The sequence below is a fragment of the Hemiscyllium ocellatum genome, chromosome 20 (assembly GCF_020745735.1).
Source record: "Hemiscyllium ocellatum isolate sHemOce1 chromosome 20, sHemOce1.pat.X.cur, whole genome shotgun sequence".
In the NCBI taxonomy this organism is placed as follows: domain Eukaryota; kingdom Metazoa; phylum Chordata; class Chondrichthyes; order Orectolobiformes; family Hemiscylliidae; genus Hemiscyllium; species Hemiscyllium ocellatum.
This window is the reverse complement of record NC_083420.1, coordinates 49,502,560-49,526,957: the sequence shown is the minus strand read 5'-3', so window position 1 is coordinate 49,526,957 and position 24,398 is coordinate 49,502,560. Positions and strand designations below refer to the sequence as shown.

Genomic DNA, 24,398 nt, shown 5'->3' with positions numbered 1-24,398 from the left:
CTACTATGGAAGTTCTGGTCTTGTTGTGGTAGTTTGCACACTCCTAGGTTTGGTCCTTACTTCAGTTCTCTTTGACCTTTTGTATCAGTAAAATGCTTTGTGCTATCACTTCTATTGGCTGGTCATTCAAAATATTTTAACTGCTCTTTAAAATAGCAGTTAAAATTTCTTAAATGTTTAAATTTTACTGTGCATTGTTGATCTCAAGTTGCATATTGTTTCTTTTACATTCAGGCAGTCAAGATGTCAACTAGTGAAACTGAGAATGAGAGGATGAAAAAATTCAAGAACAGAGGCAAAAATGTGGAGGTACTTGTTTTTTGCATGATATAGCTCTTGATGGAGCAGTTTAATTTTTCTACTCTTTTGATGTTAAGTTCAACTTTGATCTAGAAATGAGATTCTCCAATGTTGTGCTACTGACTGAATATGCCAACCGGTTGGAGAGTCAGCGCTGTCAGAACATAGAACATTACAGTGCATAGAACATTACATTACAAGCCCTTCGTCCCTCAATGTTGTGCTGACCTGTGAAACCAATCTGAAGCCCATCTAACTTGCACTATTCCATTTTTGTCCATTATGTTTATCTAATGACCATTTAAATACCCTTCAGGTTGCTAAGTCTACTAGTGTTGCAGGCAGTGTTCCATGTCCCTATGACTGAGTAAAGAAACTACCTCTGACATCTGTCATATATCTATCACCCCTCAATTTAAAGCTATGCTCCTTGTGCTAGCCTTCACCATGTGAGGAAAAAGACTCATTGTCCACCCTATCTAACCCTCTGCTTATCTTATGTCTCAATTAAGTCACCTTTCAACCTTTTTCTCTCCAGTGAAAACAGCCTCCAGTTGCACAGACTTTCTTCGTAAGACCTTCCCTCCACATCAGGCAACATACTAGTATATCTCCTCTGAATCCTTCCAAAGCTTCCACATCCTTCCTGTAATGCGGTGACCAGAATTGGACACAATAGTCGCACAGAGTTCTGTACAGTTGCATTATAACCTCCATGGTTCTGAGACTCAGTCCCTCTACTAATAAAAGTTAACACACTGTATGTCTTAAAACCCTATCAATCTGGGTGGCAACTTTCAAGGATCTACATCCATGGACAGAAAGATCTCTCTGCTCATCTACATTTATCCCTGCCTCAATTCCAAACTATTTCAACCCTTGCTCAAGGAGTTTTCATTGAGACAATGAGAATATTTTAAAGGTATCAATGAGAGCTACTAACCACTTTTGTTATTCTTGAAGATTATTTTGATGAAAGAGGGTTTGATTCCTATTTTAATGAAGTTGGAGGTCTGGAACAAAAGTAAAACCGTTGGCTTGTTATTTCCTATCTCCTTTCAGACATCTAATCATTTGTGATAAGGATTATTACTATCTAAGATTTTATTGTAGATGATATTATTGAACTTTTTATTGAGCTTGATGTCAAATACAATATCTGTTTAGCTGTATTTTGCATCCACCACCCTGTCCGATGGCAGAATGGCAGTTAACAGCAAGTCTCACTTCCCTCCATTTTTTTTCCCCCACCCCAGCACTTCTAAACAGTCTTTGACTCTACAACTGAGACAAAAATTAAAATTTAATTTGAGAAATCTGGAATAAATTAAGTGTCTCTCTAATTGTGAAGCTACAATTTTGTTTTAAAAACCCATTTAATATCCTTCGGGGAGGGAAATTTGCCTTCATTGCCTATGTGGCCAATATATAATGTGGCTCTCTTGAAATGGTTGCTCAGTTGTAGGTGGCTCACCATCACTCATCGACATATGGAAATGGGTAATTAATGCTGGAGTTGCAAATGTGCTTCTATCTCAATATCCTTAAACAGGAGGAGAAGACTTACTGGAATGGGTAGTAGCTGACTGCAAGAAAAAATGCTGTGCAGCTGGGAAGTATAGTTATTCAGTGGCAGAAAGTGGATCAGTGCTGGAACCACATTGTTCACTTCTAGTAACTGTGTAGATTGGAGATATAAAAAAATTGGTGAGGGAACTGGAGTACTGTCAATACTGAAAAGAACTGCAACAAATGCAAGTTTTTAATAATCTTGCACAATAGCTTCTAATTGCAAATGTATTTTTTTTGTGAAATAAACAAAGGACGTTGCATGCTATTTGGTAAATGAGAATCTCAATCTGGTAGATGGAGCTGAAAATACAAATACTTATCATTGAATGTAGTGAAGCAATTTATTAAAGCCACTTTTTTAAAAAAAACTTCAATTGTAAGTTTTGTCTAACTTCTATTGAAAATAGATTAGGGCACATATTTAGAACTTTGTACAATTCTGGTTGCTGTAAGGTACAGAGGATGATACAATACCTGAAGTTGTCAATCTGTAATGGATACATCAGCAGTGTTTCTTTTCCCTTTGAGAGGGGTATAGGATGAATAATGGCTATTCTGGTTTTCAACTGTTGGATGCAGCCATTTGGCCTATTAAGCTTGCTCTGCTATTCAATGAGATAATGGCTGACCTGATGATCCTCAACTGTGCTTTCCTGTCTTTTCCTAAACCCTTGATTCCCTTCACTGACTTCTAAAATTTTGTTTAATCTCAGCTTTATATACACTTAACCCAGCCTCAAAAAGCTTCTGTGGTAAAGAATTCCTCAGATTTGTTACCCTCAAGAAATTTGTCCATCTGTCTTAAATAAATGAGGCCTTTTATTCTGAGATATGCCTCATCTGAGACTCTTCCCTCAAGGAGTAATAAGTGTCAAATCCTAAGATTCTTGCATGTTTCAATAAGGTCACTTCTTGTTCTTGGAGTGAATGCAGGTCCAAGCTGCTCAACCTCTCTTCATAGGACAAGCCTGCCATACTTTGCATTAATCCAGTGAACATTTTTTTACATCAGTGGAAGCACAAAACTAGAAAATGTGAAGATGATAGTAAACCAAGGAATGAAATGTAAAATTCTGAGAACCTTCTAGCCAAAGTTTCTTCTATGTGGAATTTAATTCCATAGCCTTGCATGCCACCCCATGGTTGAGGAGAATATTATAGATATAGCACATTTTTAATGGGAACTTAGATAAGCATATCCAAGAGACTGGAATTGTTAAGAGCTGGTGTTGGAGGAAGCTTACGTAGAGCATAAGCACTGGCAAGGGCTGAATGGCTTGGTCTGAGCTATTTGCTATATTTGTCAAAGGGTGTATCACCTCTATCTGGAGTTCTGTTAATCTCTCTTGCTCCTTAAAATATTGTCAGTTAAGACCTGTTTTGGGGATTCTGCTAAGTGATCAGTTGTTTAAAATTGTTACTATGTCAAGTGGATGGGATTATTCAAATGCTGCTTTTGTTTGAATTACTATATTAAAGTTTGGGACATTTTTCATTGTAATCTCTCTTTTCTAGCCATGACTCTTAATTTTTGCTTAAACCAGATACTGAGAAGGCAGAGAGTTGAATTTTCTGTTGAATTACGAAAAGCCAAAAGGGATGAACAGATTTTGAAGAGACGGAACATAAGCAAATTTCCAGATGGTGACTCTTCTTTACCAAAGCTTGCTGGATTTAATGTATGTGGAATGTTCACACTTTATTGTACCCTTGTAGAGCAACCACTTTTCAGTTAACTGTTAGAATTCTAACATTGCTTCCATCTTGTCTGTTATCTTTGTCTTTTATTTTTTAACCTGGAGATGTAAGGTAAACTTATATTTGTAACCACTGCCAATTATTCTTAAATCTTTGCAAGTGGGGTTATGACCTGTAGGGATTATAGAGTATCAGTCCTACCATGTGATAGCCCAACTGAGATTAACCATCGACCTGTCCCTTGACATTATATGTCATATACATAAGCTGCCAAAATGTGTCCAATGTGATATTTCAATAATACCTCACACAACAAAGATACAAAATCATGAATGCAACTGCTTTTGCACCTCTATTCTATTGAGGATATGTAGTCATGAAAAGTTTGCAGAAATTCTGGAATGGGCTAATCACAAAATGAAATTAGACATTCCATGTTAAATGTGTCTTGATTTATAATTCACTCTTGATCAAACATTGTTATGCCTCAGTGGGGTACATGCCAGAAATGAAGACCCACTATTCCTGGACTTATCAAAAAAATTTTTAAATGTATGCAAAATTACCCAATTTACTTGTCTTTCAACCCTATTTGTCTACTGTCTATTTTCTTGCAATAAACAGTACCTAGCTCTCGGTAAAAGGGAAACTCTATTCCCCTTTTTGTAAATTGCCCCTTGCGTGCACATACACTTAGTAACAGGAAAAAAGGTAAATCATGGGTGATATGGAAGAATGGAAAAAACTAGGAAAGCAGTTCAGTGGTCCCTGTTCACAGGATCTGTTGAAATGGCTGTTAATTAGAATGCTGCTTTTTAATCTCCCTTCTCCAGATGCCTTTGGTGGTTTATAGAAGGCATTGGGTGGCTGGTTCACTTGTAAAAGGTCTCTGACTTTTATTAATTAAATGTCACTGCTGATGACAACTGTGGAAGGAAGAATTATTTTATGTTGGCTTAGTGAGTTTCTACAGAGAACATGCTCATACATTCCCCTGGGTTAGAGGAGGTCTGGTGACTTCTCTCTATCCTGTTCACAGCTCCAAACTTCAGCTGAGAACCAATCTTAATTGTTGACAGGCAGAGACCCTTTATCATTGATAAACAGTGCTTATAATGAGTTAGATAACTTTTTGGTTTAAAAAAAAACTGCAGTAATAATTCAACAATCCTGGCTTTAAAACAGTTATTCTATTTTAATCCACAATAAAAAAATTCAAAAATAAAAAAGACATATCTTAATGTTGCTTTTCCTTTTTTCAGAGCCATCCAATGACCATAGAGGAGATTGTGAAGGGAATGAATAGCCAAGACCCGTTGCTACAATTGCAAGCTACAAATGGAGTTCGGTAAGAGTAATAGACAATAGGTGCAGGAGTAGGCCATTCAGCCCTTCGAGCCTGCACCGCCATTCAATATGATCATGGCTGATCACTCTTAATCAGTATCCGCTTCCTGCCTTATCTCCATAACCCTTGATTCCACTATCCTTGAGAGCTCTGTCCAACTCTTTCTTAAATGAATCCAGAGACTGGGCCTCCACTGCCCTCTGGGGCAGAGCATTCCACACAGCCACCACTCTCTGGGTGAAGAAGTTCCTCCTCATCTCTGTCCTAAATGGTCTACCCCATATTTTTAAGCTGTGTCCTCTGGTTCGGCACTCACCCATCAGCGGAAACATGTTTCCTGCTGCCAGAGTGTCCAATTCTTTCATAATCTTATGTCTCAATCATATCCCCTCTGTCTTCTAAACTTGAGGGTATACAAGTCCAGTCGCTTCAGTCTTTCAGTGTAAGGTAATTTCTCCATTTCAGGAATTGACCTCGTGAACCTACGCTGCACTCCCTCAATAGCCAGAATGTCTTTCCTCAAATTTGGAGACCAGAACTGCACACAGTATTCCAGGGCCCTGTACAGCTGCAGAAGCACCTCTTTGCTTCTATACTCAATCCCTCTTGTTATGAAGGCCAGCATGCTATTAGCCGCCTTCACTACCTGCTGTACCTGCATGCTTGCCTTCATTGACTGGTGTACAAGAACACCCAGATCTCTTTGTACTGCCCCTTTACCTAAATTAATTCCATTGAGGTAGTAATCTGCCTTCCTGTTCTTGCCACCAAAGTGGATAACCATACATTTATCCACATTAAACTGCATCTGCCCACTCGCCTAACTTGTTCAGGTCACCCTGTAATCTCCTAACATCGTCATCACATTTCACCCTGCCACCCAGCTTAGTATCATCAACAAATTTGCTAATGTTATTGCTGATACCATCTTCTATGTCATTAACATATATTGTAAAAAGCTGCAGTCCCAGCACTGATTCCTGCGGTACCTCATTGGTCACTGCCTGCCATTCTGAAATGGAGCCGTTTATCACTACCCTTTTGTTTCCTATCAGCCAACCAATTTTCAATCCAATCTAGTACTTTGCCCCCAATGCCATGCGCCCTAAGTTTACTCACTAACCTCCTATGTGGAACTTTATCAAAAGCTTTCTGAAAGTCCAGGTACACTACATCTACTGGCTTTCCCTCATCCATCTTCAGAGTTACATCCTCAAAAAAACTCCAGAAGATTAGTCAAGCATGATTTCCCCTTCATAAATCCATGCTGACTCTGACCTATCCTGTTACTACTATCCAGATGTGCTGTAACCTCATCCTTTTATAATAGACTCCAGCATCTTTCCCACCACTGAGGTCAGACTAACTGGTCTATGATTTCCTGCTTTCTCTCTCCCACCTTTCTTAAAAAGTGGTATAACATTAGCCACTCTCCAATCCTCAGGTACCGAACCCGAATCTATCGCATTCTGGAAAATAATCACCAACGCATCCACGATTTCCCGAGCCACCTCCTTCAGTACCCTGGGATGTAGACCATCAGGCCCCTGGGACTTATCAACCTTCAGACCTAACAGTCTCTCCAACACCAAATCCTGGCAAATACAGTTTCCCTTTAGTTCAGGTCCTTCAGTCACTGTTACCTCAGGGAGATTGCTTGTGTCTTCCCCAGTGAACACAGATCTGAAGTACCCATTTAATTCTTCTGCCACTTCTTTGTTCCCTGTAATATATTCCCCTGTTTCTGTCTTCAAGGGCCCAATTTTAGTCCTAACCATTTTTTTGTCTTGCACATACTTGAAAAAGCTTTTACTATCCTCCTTTATATTATTGGCCAGTTTACCTTCGTACCTCATTTTTCCTCTGCTTATTTCCTTCTTAGTAATCCTCTGTTGTTCTTTAAAAGCTTCGCAGTCCTCTGTTTTCCCACTTATCTTTGCTATGTTATACTTTTTCTCTTTTTTAACTTAACTTCCCTCGTCAGCCACGGCCGCCCATGCCTCCTCCTGGGATCTTTCTTCCTTTTAGGAATGAACTGATCCTGCAACTTCTGCATTATACACAGAAATATCTGCCATTGTTCCACCATGGTCATCCCTGCTAAGGTATTGCACCATTGAACTTTGGCCAGCTCCTCCCTCATAGCGCCATAGTTCCCTTTATTCAACAGAAGTACTGTCACTTCCGACTGTACCCTCTCCCTCAAATTGCAGGTTGAAACTTAATGTATTATGGTCACTACTTCCCAATGGCTCCTTCACTTCGAGGTCCCTGACAAATTCTGGTTCAGTACACAATACTAGATCCAGAATTGCCTTCTCCCTGGTCGGCTCCGGCACCAGCTGTTCTAAGAATCCATCTGAGGCACTCCACAAAGTCTCTTTCTTGAGGTCCAATACCATCCTGATTCTCCCAGTCTACCTGCATGTTAAAATCCCCCATAACAACTGTAGTAACATCTTTACCACAGGCCAATTTCAGCTCCTGATTTAACTTACATCTGACATCCAGATTACTGTTTGGGGGCCTGGAGATGACTCCTAAGAGGGTCTTTTTACCCTTAGTATTTCTCAGCTCTATCCACATTGACTCTACATCCCCTGACTCTAGGTTCCCCTGCGCAACGGACTGAATATCCTCCCTCACCAACAAGGCCACCCCACCCCCTCTGCCCGTCAGTCTCTCCTTACGATAGCACGTGTAGCCTTGAATATTCATTTCCCAGGCCCTGTCCGCTTGAAGCCACGTCTCAGTTATCCCCACAATATCATAGCTGCCAATTTCCAAAAGAGCCTCAAGCTCATCCATCTTATTTCTAATGCTTTGTGCATTCATATACAGTATTTTTAATTTGTTACTGCTCTCACCCTTCCCATCAACCCCTATTCCACTCAACCTTACAGCATGATCCCTTTCCGAATTTTCTGCCTCATTGATATAGTTGTCTTTCTTGACTTCTTGTTCTAACTTTCCCTTCAACTTCCTTTTTATACATCCAGTTTGTTCCCCCCCCCTCCAATAATAGCTTTTATTACAGTACTTTTTTCCCTATTTGGAAAAATTGGATGAATAATGATCACCATGTTCTAATGACACATTGCACACTAGTCCTATTTGCAGTACAGGTTTGGAGTACTTGAGTGAACTTCAGGCATCATTAGTGAAAAATGATGATCTTTGGACATGACTTCAGTAACTAGGGCATTTGCAGCTGTGGAGCTAATACTTGACTAGCTGTGTATTGGAGTTGTTGAGTATGAGAATTATTTTGTTCCTCCTTTCTTCCACTCCCCAAACCTAAAGATGCACACCTAATAATTAGGCTTTAATTTTTTTATAAAAACTCAGATTCTAGAACCCTTTTTTCAAAATATATTGTGACAATTTATTCAACTGTACTTAACTGCAAGAACAAGATAAGCTTTTCGATGAGGAATATTAATGTTGAGAATAATTGAACAAGCACTTAGCCTTTAACATACTATTTGGACACAAGTCTTTTTTTCTATTCCAACTCCATTTGAGTTGACCCTAATCTCCCAGTATCTCTAGCACACAATGTGATATTTTCTTTTGATCATCCTGTAGACTTAAGGTGTTAAATTCTGTTTGCTTTGCATTCTCTATTTCCAGTTTTCGCTTTGAAGTATTGCATCCAATAGACTTTGATACATTTGGGTTGGGATTTTTCATCAGGACTGGCAGCCCTGATGTCTGGTTCCAACCTGAAACATTTTGACTTTCTTGCTCCTCCGATGCTGCCTGACCTGCTGTGCCTTTCCAGCTCCATGTTTTAGTCACACTTGACTTTGAGTATGTGCAGTCTTTTTACTATGTCCAAGAATTTGATACAAGGCAGTTTAAGGTGGACCTAGCAGGGCTATTGTGTAATAGTGTCTTGGTAATTCCTTTCTGAATGTGAGATGTCCACAAAGTGCCAATTGAGGGGAAATAAGAATTGAATTTTTTTGTTTTTCTTCTTGATAGAAAACTACTCTCTCGGGCATGGAAACCTCCACTGGATGAATGTATTGAAGCAGGTCTGGTTAAGAAGCTTATTGAGTTTCTTGGTCGGGAGGATGATCCTACACTACAGTTTGAGTCAGCCTGGGCGCTGACTAATATTTCCTCTGGCACATCAGCTCAAACTGGGGCAGTGGTGGAAGGAGGTGCTATTCCACCACTCGTACATCTCCTTTCCTCCCCACACATGCACATCAGTGAGCAAGCTGTGTGGGCCTTGGGCAACATTGCAGGTATGAGGTGGTTTATTTCTTGGCCATCAAATGTCATGATAATGAGTTTACTTCAAAAGATTTGAGTAAACTAGAAATGTAGACAAAACCTTTTTAAAAAAACTCTTACAGGTGATGGCCCTCTCTTTCGTGATGCAGTAATTGAATGCTCTGCTGTTCCCTCACTCCTGCGATTGGTCCAACCAGATATCCCTGTAAGTCCAGAAAGTAGTTCCTTGTCTGAGATGTGGTTCAAATGCTGTGGTTTAATCAATTTGCATATCAATAATAACACAAGTAAATGAGGAAAAATGATTGTAGATTGAGGCAACATTTCTTGACTCCTGTTTTCTCCACTCCACACTCCTCCTCCTCTTTCCATAACTGGGCTGGGCCAAACAAAAAACCAAAGGCTTCATTGCTGGGAGCATGATGATGGAAAACTGGCATTTATAATAAATATTAAACCCAAACTGTCAACAAAGCATTCTCCAAGTTGGAAAGTTGCAGGTTCCCAATCTGCAGTATGCCCCAGTGCACCACTGAGGATTTGTAATAAGTCATCGGCCCTATTGTTCTAGGAAAGCAATAAAGGGAGGCTGCTATCGGTATGATAGAAAGCTATTGGCCCTTTTAAACCAGAGGATGGCTGGTCTGGTAGTCCTCAACTCCCCTTTTTAACCATCTTTTTTGTTTTCTATAACTCTTGATTCCCTTGCTGACTTTTTATTAAAAAGTAAACCTCACCCTTGACTATACTTGATGCCCAAACCTTGATGGCCCTCTGCTGGAAAGTATTCCACAGATTCGGAGGAGAAATCCCTGAAATATGTGATCCCTCATTCTGAGACTATGCCCTCTAGTCTTGGGTGTGCACAGCCAGCACAGTCTTTCTGAAATTTCTCAAGTTCACTAAGAATATTATGTTTCAATAAGGTTGTCTCTAATTCTTCTAGACTCCAATAGTACGGAGCCTCTCCTCTTAAGATGGTCCTGCGTTCCTGGGATCAGCCTAATGCTCTTTCTCTGAACAACTTCCAATACCAGTACATCTTTTCTTGGATAAAGGGCCCAAAATTTTCCTAAGTATTCCAGCTGGTGTCTAACTAGTACCCGATATGGTTTAAACAGACTTCCTCATTTTTCCTTCTTCACCTTCCCCATTATCTGTGGAACTGGACACTTGCTTTTTGTGATCCATTCACTACACAAGAACTCCTAAATTCTTCTTTAGCTTTCTGTAGTCTTTATTCATTTAAATAATATTCAGCTCCTCTGTTATTTCTGCATAACTTTACATTTCCCCACCTTATTCCCTGTGCTGAATTTTATCCACTTGTTTACATTGTCATTCTAATCACTTGTCTTTCCACTGATTTGTCATGTCAAGCTTGACTACAGTACATTCACTTTTTCATCCAAATTAACATATGTTATTAATTGTGACCCTAGTACTGACCTCCACCATGGCGCTCAACATAACAGGTTGCCAACCTGAAAATGCCTTCCTTATTCTCAATTCTGTGTTTTCTATTAGTCAACCAATCCCCTATCCACCCTAATATACTACTACCAACATCATGGGCTCGTGCCTTAAATAGCCTCATGTCCCTTTGCAAATGCCTTCCAAAAATCCAAATCTCTCGAAAGAGAAGGGAGTTTCCTGTCATCCCTAAGATTAATGAGTCAGAGTGGAAACTACCACACTTCAATATGCGGCAAAGCCAGTATAATAAAGCATTAGGATTAACAGACAATGATCATCCACAACAAGAGCATCGAACCAGCTGCTCTTCACATTCAATTTCAAAAATGTTGTTGAATATCCCATTCCTGGTGTTACCACTGACCAGAAACTGAACTGAACCAGCCATTTTGTAGCAACAAGATCCGATCAGACTGGTGAAATACTCTTCTTGTCTTGCCAATCTATCACCTATATAAGTCAGGTGGGTGATAAAATGCCTTTCACTGCCCTGGATTATCCAGGACAAAGCAGTCTGCATGAATAGCATCACAGCCATCATGTCTAAACACTTATTCCCTCTGCTGGTGCTCAGTGGCAGCACGATGCATTGCAGCAACTCACCAGTACTCCATTTTTGACAAAAAGGCTAAACATACAACTATTACTAAGTGGAAGATCAGGCACTGATGTATGGAAATATCACCACTTGCAATTGCCCCTCCCAGCCACCCACCTGTTAGACTTGGAACAATGTCATTTCTATACTGTCACTGGGTCACAACACTGAACTCTCTAAAAGCACTTGTGTTCCTTCACCATATGGACCATGATGGTTCAAGGCAGTAATAACCACCATCTCAAGCAGTTGGAGATAGAAATCAAATACTTTTCAGTAACACCCACACCACATGAGAGAATACATTTTTAAAAAATCATTTTTAAGTTGTATATTTTGTGCAAATTATCTGGGCTCTTCATGGACCAAGGTAATTATTTTCAAAGATTTTTTTTTAGTGGTACTAATCTAATTGAACAATAAAGTATTAACACTACTTTAACTTTCATTAGCTAAAATCTTTAGTCATTTCATTGTCCTGGCATAATACAGTCTTATTGAATTCTAGGTTGACTTCTTGCGCAATATCACCTGGACTATATCAAATCTGTGTCGCAACAAAAACCCATATCCCCCTCTCCAGGCAGTTCAACAGATTCTCCCCACACTGGTTCAACTGCTTCATTATGAGGATGATGCCCTTCTCTCTGATGCTTGCTGGGCAATATCCTACCTGACAGACGGTCCAAATGAACGGATTGAGGAGGTGGTTCGCACTGGAGTTTTGCCCAGGCTTGTGCAATTGATGTTGAAAGATAAACTGGGTTTGTTGGTGAGTAATCCAACTAAAGGAAAGCTCCATCCTTTTTTCACACTTGTGCTATATAAAACGAAGTTTGGGGAAAATTTCTTACATGTAAAATGGAGGAGAAAAATTTGAAAAGCAATGAGGCCTGAAAAGAATGATTTTTGACATGTATAATCCCACTGTTGTGCTGTTAAATTTAATAATTCTTTTTGTTCAGGCATTTTTGGTCTGAGATATTCAGTTGAGGTTGTATTTTTAGTTTAAACTTCATCTACCTATATCTTGTTAGAACAGCACACTGGAACAATGAGCCATATACTTGTGATCAACGAAAATTGTAAGGACTAAGCTACCAGTACTCTTTAAATAATCTTGTCCGGCATTGTTTCCATCTAATTGGGATACTGTCTGTTGAAGAGTAATTGCCAATTCTGTTGCACACTGCATACGTTCACTTAATGTGTGAAGATAGCAAGTTCTTGAGAAAGGCTGTTGTTTGCTTGCTATGGAATTACTTACCCCTTCTAATTTAATCAAATTATTTTAAAGTGGCACAATATCAATCCCTCAAATTGTAACATGTAGATGTTTCCTTTCAATCCTTCTCTTCATTATTTTAATGAACATGTTTGGCTCTGCAATATCAATATTTTAATGAGCTGAGGATGAAGCTAACTTGTGGGACCACCTATTGAAATAACACATGACAGCTGTTCATGGAATCGAGGCTCTGAGCTACATTGAAGTGTAAATTATTTTAACCAAGTTTGTTTCATTAGCAAAATGCTGAGTGGAAGGTAGTTCATAACACTAAGTTACTGGACAATTTCTTCACTCATCTTCAGTTTAGGCAGCTCACCTCCAGGGATGAGGATGGGCTAGCTTGTGATGCCAACATCCTATGACTGGGTTTTTAAAAATATAAAATCCTGTTGTCCTAAATAACCTCCATTAATGACTAGGTTTGTGGAAATGATGCAGGGACCAAACAGAACATAACCATGAAATATTTCATTCAACTGTTTCTGATTTTGGTTTTCACTTTTGATCTGACCTGGAGAAAAATTGGTCATACAGGCAGGAACAGAGCATTTGGCCTTTGTGATTAGCTCTGCAAGTGAGTAGGATTCTGCTGAGCTGATTGTAACCTTTTTCATTCCACTCTTCTAGCTGTGTCGTCGTCCCCCACACAACTAGGTTCCTGTGTCCATCAAAAATCTGAACTCTGGATTAATCAGCCTCCACCCTGTCTAAGGAAGGGAGTTCCACAGCCCTAATCACCCATTTAAATGGCAGACTTTCTTATTATTTCTGAAATATTGCTGTTTTAGATGGAGAAATTGCTGTTTGCTTGTTAAATTTGGCTATTTCTGCTGGTATTTTTGACTAATGAATCATGCTGAATCTTTCCACTTGGAAAGTTTAACTGTTGAGATCCTGTCCATGAGTTACACTTTTTTCAAAATGTAGGGCATTTGAAAAGTGATGGCTTGCACCAAGAAACAATTTCGGAGTAATTAACAGCAGTATCATATAAAATGACCATGGCTTCCATACCTATGAAATTTAATATGCTGGAGATATGTTAATGTTTTTATTCAGGAGTATTTACCTTGCTTTATCTTTAGTGCCTCCTGACCGTGTCACTGAAGAAGACTTGTAGATAGGCTGTTATGAGGGAGTGACATGCAAATACTGACTTCCTTACTCACCCTTATCAGCATTCCAGAGACCATTCCCTTCAAACTATCTCCAACTCCCTCGTGAGGTCCACGCACCCCACTCCAAGCATTTTCCCTTGCTGCAAGAGGTTTATAACCTGCACCCACACCTCTCCCCATCTCTTTCCACGGCCCCAAAGGATCCTTCCACATCCAGCAGAGACTTTTCTGCTCATCCAAACACCTCATCCATTCTGTCCCATTGCTCTCAATTTGGTCTCCTTTACGTTGGTGAGACAGAAGCCAACTTGCAGAACATCTCTGGAAACATTTGAAAGACACTCAACAAACAGCCCCACTGCCCTGTGGCCAGCCACTTCAACACTCCCTTCCACTCCACCAAGGACATAAGTCCTGGCTGCCTCCACTGTCAATACGAGCCACTCAATGCGTGGAGGAAGAATGCCTTATCTCCCTTGGGGCCCTCTAACCACCTGGTATCAACGTTGACCACCAGCTATGTCAACTGGACGAATGAGTCCTATTTCTGAATTCTTACCTGTGTTTGGAGAACTGACCACTAGGTCCCAGCCTCCTGGGTGTCCATACCTTTGCACAGGAATACCTATAAACATGATATCAAGATGGTACGCATTGATACTACTAACTGGGTGAATACAGAGTTGCTGACGACCATTATCTTTGGAAACTAGCTGAGCTTAGGGTATTGGAAGAGCTTAGCAGAAATAGAAAGAAAACCTCCTTCACCAAAGAAACCAGAGGCCAGTGAATCATTCATGTTCTCTGCCCACTGTCTTCTGCAGAGACTGCAGCATTGGGATTCCTGGGCCATACCAAGCAATGCTTGTTGACCAGCACTGCGTAGTTGTCTTGTAATGTGCTGTCTTGCTTTCTAAAGGTATTTGTGGTTTCTAAAATGTGTTGTCAAATTATGCTTCTAAATATTCTAAGTATAGTTATTTTAAAAAAAACTATGCTAAGGCAGTCATGGTATCCAGACTAAATTTTGAAGTATGAATCATTGTCAGTTAAAAAGCATACAAATGAGGTGTTTTGATCCATTAATGAAACCACTGACTGACTTACTGCTCCAGGCATTTTAGCTTTTCTGGTGAGCTAAAGGCCCCCAAATGAAAACCACGAATATTTTAAGACCAGTGAATGGAGAGCTCCTTGGTAAACATTAGTTTTGCTATGAACTATAAAATTAGCACTTAGAGCTGTGAAGAGGCTTTAAATGTTTGGAGTTGAATGAACTTTCTTGGGAACAAGGTTGATTATAAATGGAGCAGTTTCCCTGATCCTGCACAATTCATGACTTTGTTGGATATGGCCAAAATGTTAGTTCCAACCTATTTAGTTAGAAAAGTTTTATTTTCCAATACACTGATCAGATGTAAGTAATATGAAAAGACAGTGTGAATTCTAAGGAGAGATCCAAAATTTTTTTGGAGGGAGGTGATATTCAGTCAAACATTGGAAGAATTCTAGACAGCCTACTTAACTTTTTTTAGTGTATTGTGCAAATCAATTGAACTAAATTATGATTGAACCTGCTTGCAATAACTGTATTTACTTGCTGTGTAGTAAAACAAATTAACATTTTTGTATTGAGCTTCGCTGATCAGTCTTCATTCCTACTGAGTGCTCAGGATCCACAAGTTGTACATTATGGAAGCATGATGTTTTACCCTCCATGTGCAGAGGGGCATTTAAGCACCTTAGCAGGAGAGGGAGAAGTTCATTGTGGTAGGAATTCTTTAACTGCATGACTTTTTAAAACCACTACCTTTTTTGTGTCTAACATACCTTTTTGCGGCAAGGCTCAAAATAGCATCCCATTTTGGGAAGCCCTATTTGTAAGGGTTTCCCAAGTGAACAAGACCTAGTTCATTTGAGGTCAAAAGGATACCATGATATGGCTCTGGCTAATTCGCAAATATAGTATGTGAAAGCTTCCACAAAGTAGATGCCTTGATTGACTTTCTTGATCTTGGACAAGAATTAATATGCAGGAATTTGCAATTAGCAAAGCCACTGGCATATTTGGCTCTTTGGCAAGGGGGCTGAGTTGGAGATTTGAGGAAGGCTTGTTACAATTATACAGGGCTTTGGTAGGATCACATCTGAAATATTTGAGCACAGTTTTGGTCTTCTATTGTCTGAAGATAGTTTCCTTGGATGTAGTGCTGTGGAGTTTGAGGACCAATATAGAGGATGAGAGGGTTGTCTTGTGATTTACAATAGACAAAATTTGCTTATCTTGCTTCTAGAGGATTGCACAGAATATTGTATGACAGGGAAATGCATATCCTAGCTGATGCAATTGAAATTTAAGAGTCTCTGGATAAGGGGTTAGTTTACATAGGACTGAAATAAAGAAGAAACATGCTTTTGAGGTTTATATTGTGCTTTGGATAGAAGACTTGAGTCATTGAGCATATTCTGGGCTGAGACTGACAAATCTTTGGCCTCCAGGGAAATTGAAGGAAATAGTGATTGGACAGAAGAATGGAATGGAGTCCATGATCCTTTAAATTGTCTTACAATTTAACAGGAAGCAGATGGCCTACAACTTCATCTACTTGTGACCTGTGTTTGAATTTTCTGATAGATTAAAACTTAAATTGATCCTTCTCTGTTCAGACACGCGAGTCAATTAGTGAATGATTCAAAGTTAAGTGGTATAGCTTTGCTTCGGAAAATTTAATATTTAAGCTGATGCTGCCTTGCTACTTTGCAAGAGCTCCTTTTTAAAAATTACTGAAATTCATTTGAGTGACGAGCAGAAAATTACTTTCTATTTTGATGTTCTTTTGATGATTCCATCCATTGCTATTCTAGCAGTGTGGATCCAACCTCAAATTTTGTGATTGTCCTGTGCAGGTGTGCTTGAATCAAATTTCAACAAAGTGAAGTTGAGGCTTTTGTGAAGATTCCAGTGATCTATGATTGTTGCCTTTTTGTTTTTTTAAAAAAATAGTGTTGGTCTCCACTTCAGTGAACAGTGTAGAATACACTGCCATGTGTAATTCAGGTTTACAAACTATCAACACTGTCCTAAAGAAGGGCTTATGCCCGAAACGTCGAATCTCCTGTTCCTTGGATGCTGCCTGACCTGCTGTGTTTTTCCAGCAACACAATTTCAGCAAACTATCAACACTGGCAATTTGCAGGCACTCCTGGATCATCAGTGAACAACCCTTGTTCCAAGTCTAGAGAAGTTGCAGTTAAAGCAGGGAACTGGTGTACCAGTGAGGAAAAACTATCTGAAACTTCAATCTTGTCATGTAGAATGAAGCTGGAACACCACTAAATCACCTCTTCAATAACTAAGAGCAATGGCCTGACCATTCTTGCATTTCTAATCGACTCCAGGTAGTTCAATCATCTCCAGCAAGAAGGTGGCATGATGACGACAATATCTTTAGCTATGGTCTGCCTTGTTTGTTTTTTGATGTTTTTTAAAAGCTCTAAAGAGCGACTGTCTGTTACTGTGCTGCAGCATGTACAATTGTCGTATAGCACTGACCTAACTTTGTTTTGAAATGATCATAGCTTTTTGAGGCTCTCAATCTAGAACTGGCTTGAGCAAGATTTTGATGCTACCAGAAGAGTCTGGCATGCTGTCATTTGGAAATTTTTCAAAGCATGAGAGTTTGAAGTCCAAGGCAAAAGTCTGCAAAATGCCTACTAATTGCAGCAGTGAGAATCTCAAACTAAGTTTGAGAAATGATTCCTTTTTAATACGTTACAAATATGCATTTTTTCTAAAGGAAAATGTCTCTATTAACCTCTTGCAGGTAGGCAGAGATTAGTTAAGAAGACTGCTGGTGTCCCTTCCAACTGTTCAGAATAGAAATAGCTCTTAAACTGAAATCCTGATGAATCTTAATTGTACTTTTTAAAATATGGATTCTTCATGAGCTCAATGCAGATCGCCTGATTTCTTCCAAACTCTCTTTGTAACATAATACAACTAACATGTGGTATTGAAAGAGTATTCCCTGATCAGCTGTCCTGGTTCCAACCTTTTAAGAGTCTCTAACACCAGATGACTGGGTTCTGAGAAAGCACAACAAATCTGAGACGCACCTGCATGTTAAACACTTGTCCTTTTTGAGTGATTACATTTTATTTGAATATGGTTAGAATTACCCACTTATTCTTCCTATTTGCCAACCCAAGTCACTGAAGTTTGTTCCTAATTTGTAATCCCTTAGTTTGAGTATCTGAGAGCATAGAGGCTCTGCTCATCTATAATTTTCTTTCACCCAGATCATATTACTGGCTGCCTACTTATATTATACTGGAGACTGTAAGTTTCCTCCCTCTGACCTTTTTGACTTTCTTTCATGAGCAAGTTTTAAAATGCTGCTTCCTAGACTTCCTAGTCTAGTTTTTTTATAAAATCAAAAGAGCAATAAGTCAAAGTCTGAAAATCTTTCAACTATCATCGTTTAGCTTCAGGTTCCTGAAATGCTTCTGCAGCCATGACTTCCATTATTCCATAGGTTTATGCCTAACTAAACCTTTAGTGTGGTACATTATCACATCTCTTCTGAGTCCATTTATCAAATAGCTACAGCAATTCCTTTATTAACATCCTCTGCTTCCAACATTTGGCAGACTTGTCATACAGAAACTTTGCTTTTGCAAAGCCAAAATGAATTTGCACGGTAACCAATTTCTCCAAATACCTGTAAATCTTTGTTTCTAACTTTTTCCACTACTGTTTTGTTACGCTGACAGTGCTGTAGACTTTCAGTTTAACCCTGTGTTCCTTTTGGTTTTCCAGCACTATCCTGCAACCAAAGGATTGACCAATTATAATTACCAATGCTTTTGCTACTTTTTTCTGCAACCTAAAATAAAATTCTTCTGGACCACATGACTGACCAGCGCTGTCCATGTTCTTGTCAGTATTTAAATTAACTTGTGGGCAGAATACAGGTACGCTGTGGGATACATTTCACTACTCCAGATCAATTCCTGGCTTTAAGTTAGTAAATATTGGGCAAGTAACAGTTTGCCTGGCAGCAGAGCATAACAAGTGAAGAGATGGATATTGTGTGCACACTAACTTTTTACCATACCAGATGGACGCACCTATGGTTTTTTCTGGCTGGAATAGAAATATCCATTTTGTTAATACAATTAACTTAGAACGTTGAATACTGAAACTATGTATCTTTATACTGCATTTTATGCGGAAGGCTCCAAAAATATTTCCAAAAATCAAAATATTCAGTGATCTTACCAATTTCGCTCCTTCACATAAATGCGATAGTGCAAGCTGAAACTCTTAGTAATTGTCCACGGATTGAAAAAATCTGCAGTAATGTGTGGAATGAACTGTTAAGGGACAAAGAAGCTTCAATGCAGGAATTGAAGGCAATTGAGCCATGCCTAGGAGAAGGAGTTAAAGCAACATGAACAAAACTGTTTAACAGCTGGTTGTTTTATACCACAAGGACAAATGATTGCCCTATGAAAGATTAGTTAATCACTGGGTTGTCTTTGAACAGACAAAGCCAAGTATCATGAGGAACAAATAAGCTACTTCTGTTAAGGCAAGCTGCAAACTTCATGGCTCCAGAGTAGTCAACATTTTAGAAAAACCTAAAGGATCATCGACAATATTGCACAATAAATTTAAAGGATGGAAACTTCTGATTTCTCAGGAGCAGGACTTTAAAGAACAACACCGCACATGGATTGAACCCTGGACACATCTAAAGACAGTCACTGTCTGTTGGAATTGTTGCTAAATTCCACCATTAATTGGGTAATCGTCAAGTTGGTCTTATTTTGGTTGATGCATGCAATAAAATTGAAGTAATTGCTTCAGTATTTGTCGGACTGTCTGAGAGATTTCTTCAGTTGAATTCAAATAGCTTGTGGTAATTTTCCTGACCAGTCTAATCACCACAGACTATTTTAATGTGAAATTACCACTTTTTTGCTTTAATCTTTTCAGACTCCTGCCCTCCGTTCTGTTGGAAACATTGTGACTGGAACTGATAGACAAACAGAGGCTGCTCTTGAAGCAGGAGTTCTTTCAATTCTACCAAAACTGTTGAAACACCCCAAGTCCTCGATCCAGAAAGAGGCTGCTTGGACCATTTCCAATATTGCTGCTGGACCTACAATGCAGATTCAACAGTTGATTACTTGTGGAGTTATAGCTCCCCTTATAGAAATTCTGGAAAAAGTAAGCATTTAATTCCTTGCATAACAGACATGGGCTTATCAATAGTACTATCTGTTTGTGAATGCTAATAGATTAATACTGTACTTCAGAGGGAAGTAATCTTTTGTCATTTAGTGTCCAAAATGTCATGTCCACTATTGGATAGTGGTAAAGGTAACAAACTCCTATCAAGACTATTAATTATTTTCTAGTTCAAGTGTGATGTCATGAATTGTTAAGTTTTGGGAATTTTAAAATTGTCATTGTTTTAATACCATGACTGAAATGAATACAGGAATCACTGGTATGATGAGCATTTACTGTCTGTCATCAGCTGCTATATAGTTTACTGTTTAATGCCTCTGATCATCTTGGATGGAAAGTTTTAATGCAGTGACCATGGTGGGTTAACAATATTATTTAAAGTTGAGATGGAGTGTTTCCTCTTTTTTTTTAGAGGTGGTGGTAGTTTTAAGTACCAGCTTGTTGGTTGAAGGGTTGCTGTTTACCATTGATAAACAATGGAATGTCTTGCAGGCAAAACATGCTGCAAGCAGACACTCCAAAATTTTAACAGTGGGAGGAAAAATACAACCAGAATTGTAGTTTTTGGAAATTTTGAAGTGAAAACAAATTGTTGGAGAAACTTGGCAAGTCTATCAGCACCTGTGGAGAGAAAGTTAAGTTCCAAAGCCAGTGAAAGGTTTCTTCAGTTTTTCTATCTTTTTTGTTCTAATTGAAGAAAGTGTGCTTGTGTTGTCAGATAAGTCAGCTGCTTTGAACTGATGGGTAATATTATTTGAGGTTCACTCATTTAGTCATATAGCACTGAAACAGACTCTTCAGTCCAACTCTAGCATCCCAATCCAGCTAGTCCCATTTGCCAGCCTTTGTCTCTTATCCCTCTAAACAATTCCTATTTATATACCCATTTAGATGCCTTTTAAATGTTGTCATTGTACCAGTCTCCTCCACTTCCTCTGGCAGCTCATTCCATACGTGCATCACCCTCTGCATGGAAAAGCTACCCCTTGGATCCCTTTTTAAATCTTTCTCCTCTATCTCATTGAAACCTGTGCCCTATAGATTTGAACACCCCCATCCTGTGGAGAAGACCTGATCTATTCACCTCTTATACCGGTCACTTCTACATTTTGAGGAGATTTCTGCAAACGTGGTGTTCCATCATATTTTTGAAGATGGTAGGAGGTTGTACAAAATGCTGTACACAACAACATTCCCTCTTTAAGATGTATGTGCCAATGGGATTGCACTGGGCAGCAAGCCAGCTATTCATATCAAACACTAGCAAATTTAGCTCCTACAATGATTGTGGTAGGCAATTCAGCAATGGTAATGCTGATTGAATGTCAGAGGGAAATGATTTAGATGCGCTCAGTGAAGATGCTTATTGATTGGCACTTGGCCTGTTCAGGGCTTACTGCATGTAGAATGTACTGCTCCATTATCTGAAGTGTTGAGAGAATGGAATTATCATTTGGTCACTGCTGGCTTTAATCAAAATAAAACACATGAAATGGATCACAAATGTTGTTCTCTAATGTACATTGTGCTTTTTTTTTTCAAGATATGAACATCTTCACACTAAAGACTGACTTTTTATTTAACTGATTCTTACAGGATTACCGGTTATAACCAGATCCAATATTAATGAGAATTCAATAAGATCTGGTTGTATTAATTACCAGCACTCTGATCATGGTATGACATTTGTTTTGTCTTCCAGGGTGAATATAAAGTACAAAAAGAAGCTATTTGGGCTGTGACAAATTACACAAATGGTGGTACAGTTGACCAGGTTATATACTTGGTGCAATGTGGGGTGCTGGAACCTCTCCTTAACTTGCTGTCAAACCAAGATGCCAAAATCCTCCTCGTAATCCTGGAATGCCTATCCAATATCTTTCTTGTAAGTTGGCTGCCAGTTTTCTTTTAGCGAGTCAATTAAGAGATCTTTTGGTGATGAGAACACGGCTGGGGTATTAAGCGAGTACCTTGCCCCTCGTCTTGAGGAAAAAGAATCCTGAAAATGTCTGTAAAGAAGGTGGTTAAATTGGTTCAAGCAAAAATGAATGAACAAGATGTAGTATGTTTTCAGCATAATGTTAAGTTACCTGTATCTGGTGAAATGTATCCTCGGTTGCTGAAGGAAGGAAGGGTGAAAAATAGGTGAGACTCTGGCTACAATTTTCCATATAGCAGTGGTGGAGTATGGGAGAGGTCGCATGCAAACTTGGAAAAGTAGGGATGAAGTCAGCAGACTACCAACTTAGTGCTAATAAAGTAAAGTATTGCAGATGATAAAAATATAAATAAAATGTTGGAGAAACTCAGCAGGTCTAGCAGCATCTGTGGAGATAGAAACCAATAGCAATGAGCCCAATGTGACTTTGGTCATAATTTTAACTCTGCTTCTATGTCCATAGATGCTGACAGACTGCTGTGTTTCTTGAGCATTCGTTGCTTGTATAACTTATTTTTAATAAATCTTTTGGGGATAATAGGGTTGGGGGGTGGGTGTGGAGAAGAGTTTGTTTTTGGGATAATAGTTAATAAAGGCAAGTCTGGAACAAGCCCTACAAGTTCTTTCTTCATTTGAAGCAAGATGGTTGCTAAGTGTAGGATTTTTGATTTTTAAAATCTCCCAGGCTTGTTGACAAGGCCTAGAAAGTAGAAAATAGTGGTTAAGTAGGTGTTTTTCATCTATTGGTATTAGGATCACTGCTCTAATGTTACATTAATGATCTCTACTTGGTTAAGCAGGGCATAATGTGAATGCTTGTAGACGAGGAAAGGCCTGGGGATGTAGTAACTACAAATAATAAAATCCAGGAGAATATAAAACTTAGTAATGTGTAAGTACTTGGCAGTGGAAATTTAATGCAGTGACGTGATAAATCCTCTTAAGGAAATGATGCATTTTGGGCTTCAGTTCAGGGAGGCATTGAAATTGCACAGGCATTTGACAAGCAGTCAAATAGACCCTTTGGAGAAAAGGGTATCTCGATCAGAAAGGATCACTCCTGTGGAGAAGGAGTGACAGACCAAGGATTTTATCAACCAGGTGTATACTACAGGCTTCATTCTGTGTAAATGCTGTCTTCAGTTGACCTTTTTTAAACCTACTTCCATCTTTCTCAAGACCTAATGCCTAGTCATCTGTCTAGTCGATAATGATTCTCGACTCTGATCTTCTACCTGTCTGTGTGCACACAAATTTTGAAATACAATTGTAAATTTGAAAAGCTTTTTCCTAACTAATCAATCCAAGGGATTTAAGATATGAGGCAAAGGCAGGGAATGGATTAATGTCCCCAGTTGTGCATGATCCCGCTTAATGCTGGAGCAGGCTCGAAGAGTTAAATGGCTTTCTGCTATTTCTGTGCATTCTTTTGGCTGACATTTGCTCACTGACTTGGTTTTGTTTGAGCAGGAAAGAAATGTGCAAAATGATTCAACACTGCATTCCTTTTCAAGTTGATTTATTACTGTACTTGATCATTATTGGATCAAATCACCTCTAAAATCCAACTTGCATGTTTTGTAAATTACTGAAGAGACTTATTTGGAGAATAAATATTCACCACATTGCCACCTCTTTAAATTCTGCAAGTTTGGTTTCTGAAGGTGTCTGTCAGTTTGAACTTCTGTATTTTGTTCTTCAGAAATTGATTTGTGCATCAAAGATTTGATAATTGCATCATTAATATTCATTGTTTAGTAGCAACTTTTCACTTGAAATATACCATGAGTTAATGCCATTTTTTTTTGTATTTTTTTGTAATAGGCTGGAGAACAATTGGGTGAAACGGACAAACTATGCCTATTAATAGAGGAACTTTATGGCTTGGATAAAATTGAGGCTCTTCAATTCCATTCAAATACCACTGTGTACAAAACAGCATTAAAACTTATTGAGAAATACTTCCTTGATGAGGTATGCACAAAGCACCTTGATCAGGTATTTGACGAGTAAACTGTGTTGCTGCTAAAGCCTTAAAGGAAAAGAAACATTCCAACTGCAATTTATTTTGCTGCACATCTATGACCATGCTTCCACTAGATGTGGATGGAACCCCTGTTCCCCTCCCCCACCCACATAGAAATTCTCTGGGAGTTTGACAAAAGATTAGGCCACTTGGCCTTCCTCAAGTAGGACTCTTTCTGGTAAAGTCTAGACTGAAAGGAAGACCAATCATTTCCTATGCATAGGATAAAGTTGTTCAATATCAGAATTTTTGTGAATAAATGTCAAAACTCATTTTCTAAATGAACAATTAGAGGTGAACGGCCGATTCTATTTTGAGGCAGGCCAGCTCCCAGCTTACTGGCTAGACCACTGCTGTGGTGGTCAAGTAGAGGGAGGCGGGCAAGGCAAATAACAGTATGCTAATATATCAAAGTCTAAAGTGCTCTGTTTTTTTCTCTAGGAGGAAATTCCAAACATGCAGTCTGAAGTAGCAAATGGTGAACTTGTACTTCAAGTGCATTTTTCTGAAGATAAATTTAGCTTTTGA

General features: G+C 39.0%; 1 protein-coding gene across 1 annotated transcript; it reads left to right on the top strand.

The window, feature by feature from the left end:
- The first annotated feature begins 243 nt into the window (after nucleotides 1-243).
- LOC132825286 (importin subunit alpha-5-like) lies at nucleotides 244-24,398 on the top strand. Its single transcript, XM_060840390.1, has 10 exons — nucleotides 244-309; nucleotides 3,417-3,551; nucleotides 4,833-4,918; nucleotides 8,906-9,174; nucleotides 9,286-9,368; nucleotides 11,746-12,009; nucleotides 19,648-19,881; nucleotides 21,608-21,790; nucleotides 23,669-23,818; nucleotides 24,312-24,398. The coding sequence occupies exons 1-10, from the start codon at nucleotides 244-246 to the stop codon at nucleotides 24,396-24,398; spliced, it is 1,557 nt and encodes a 518-aa protein (XP_060696373.1).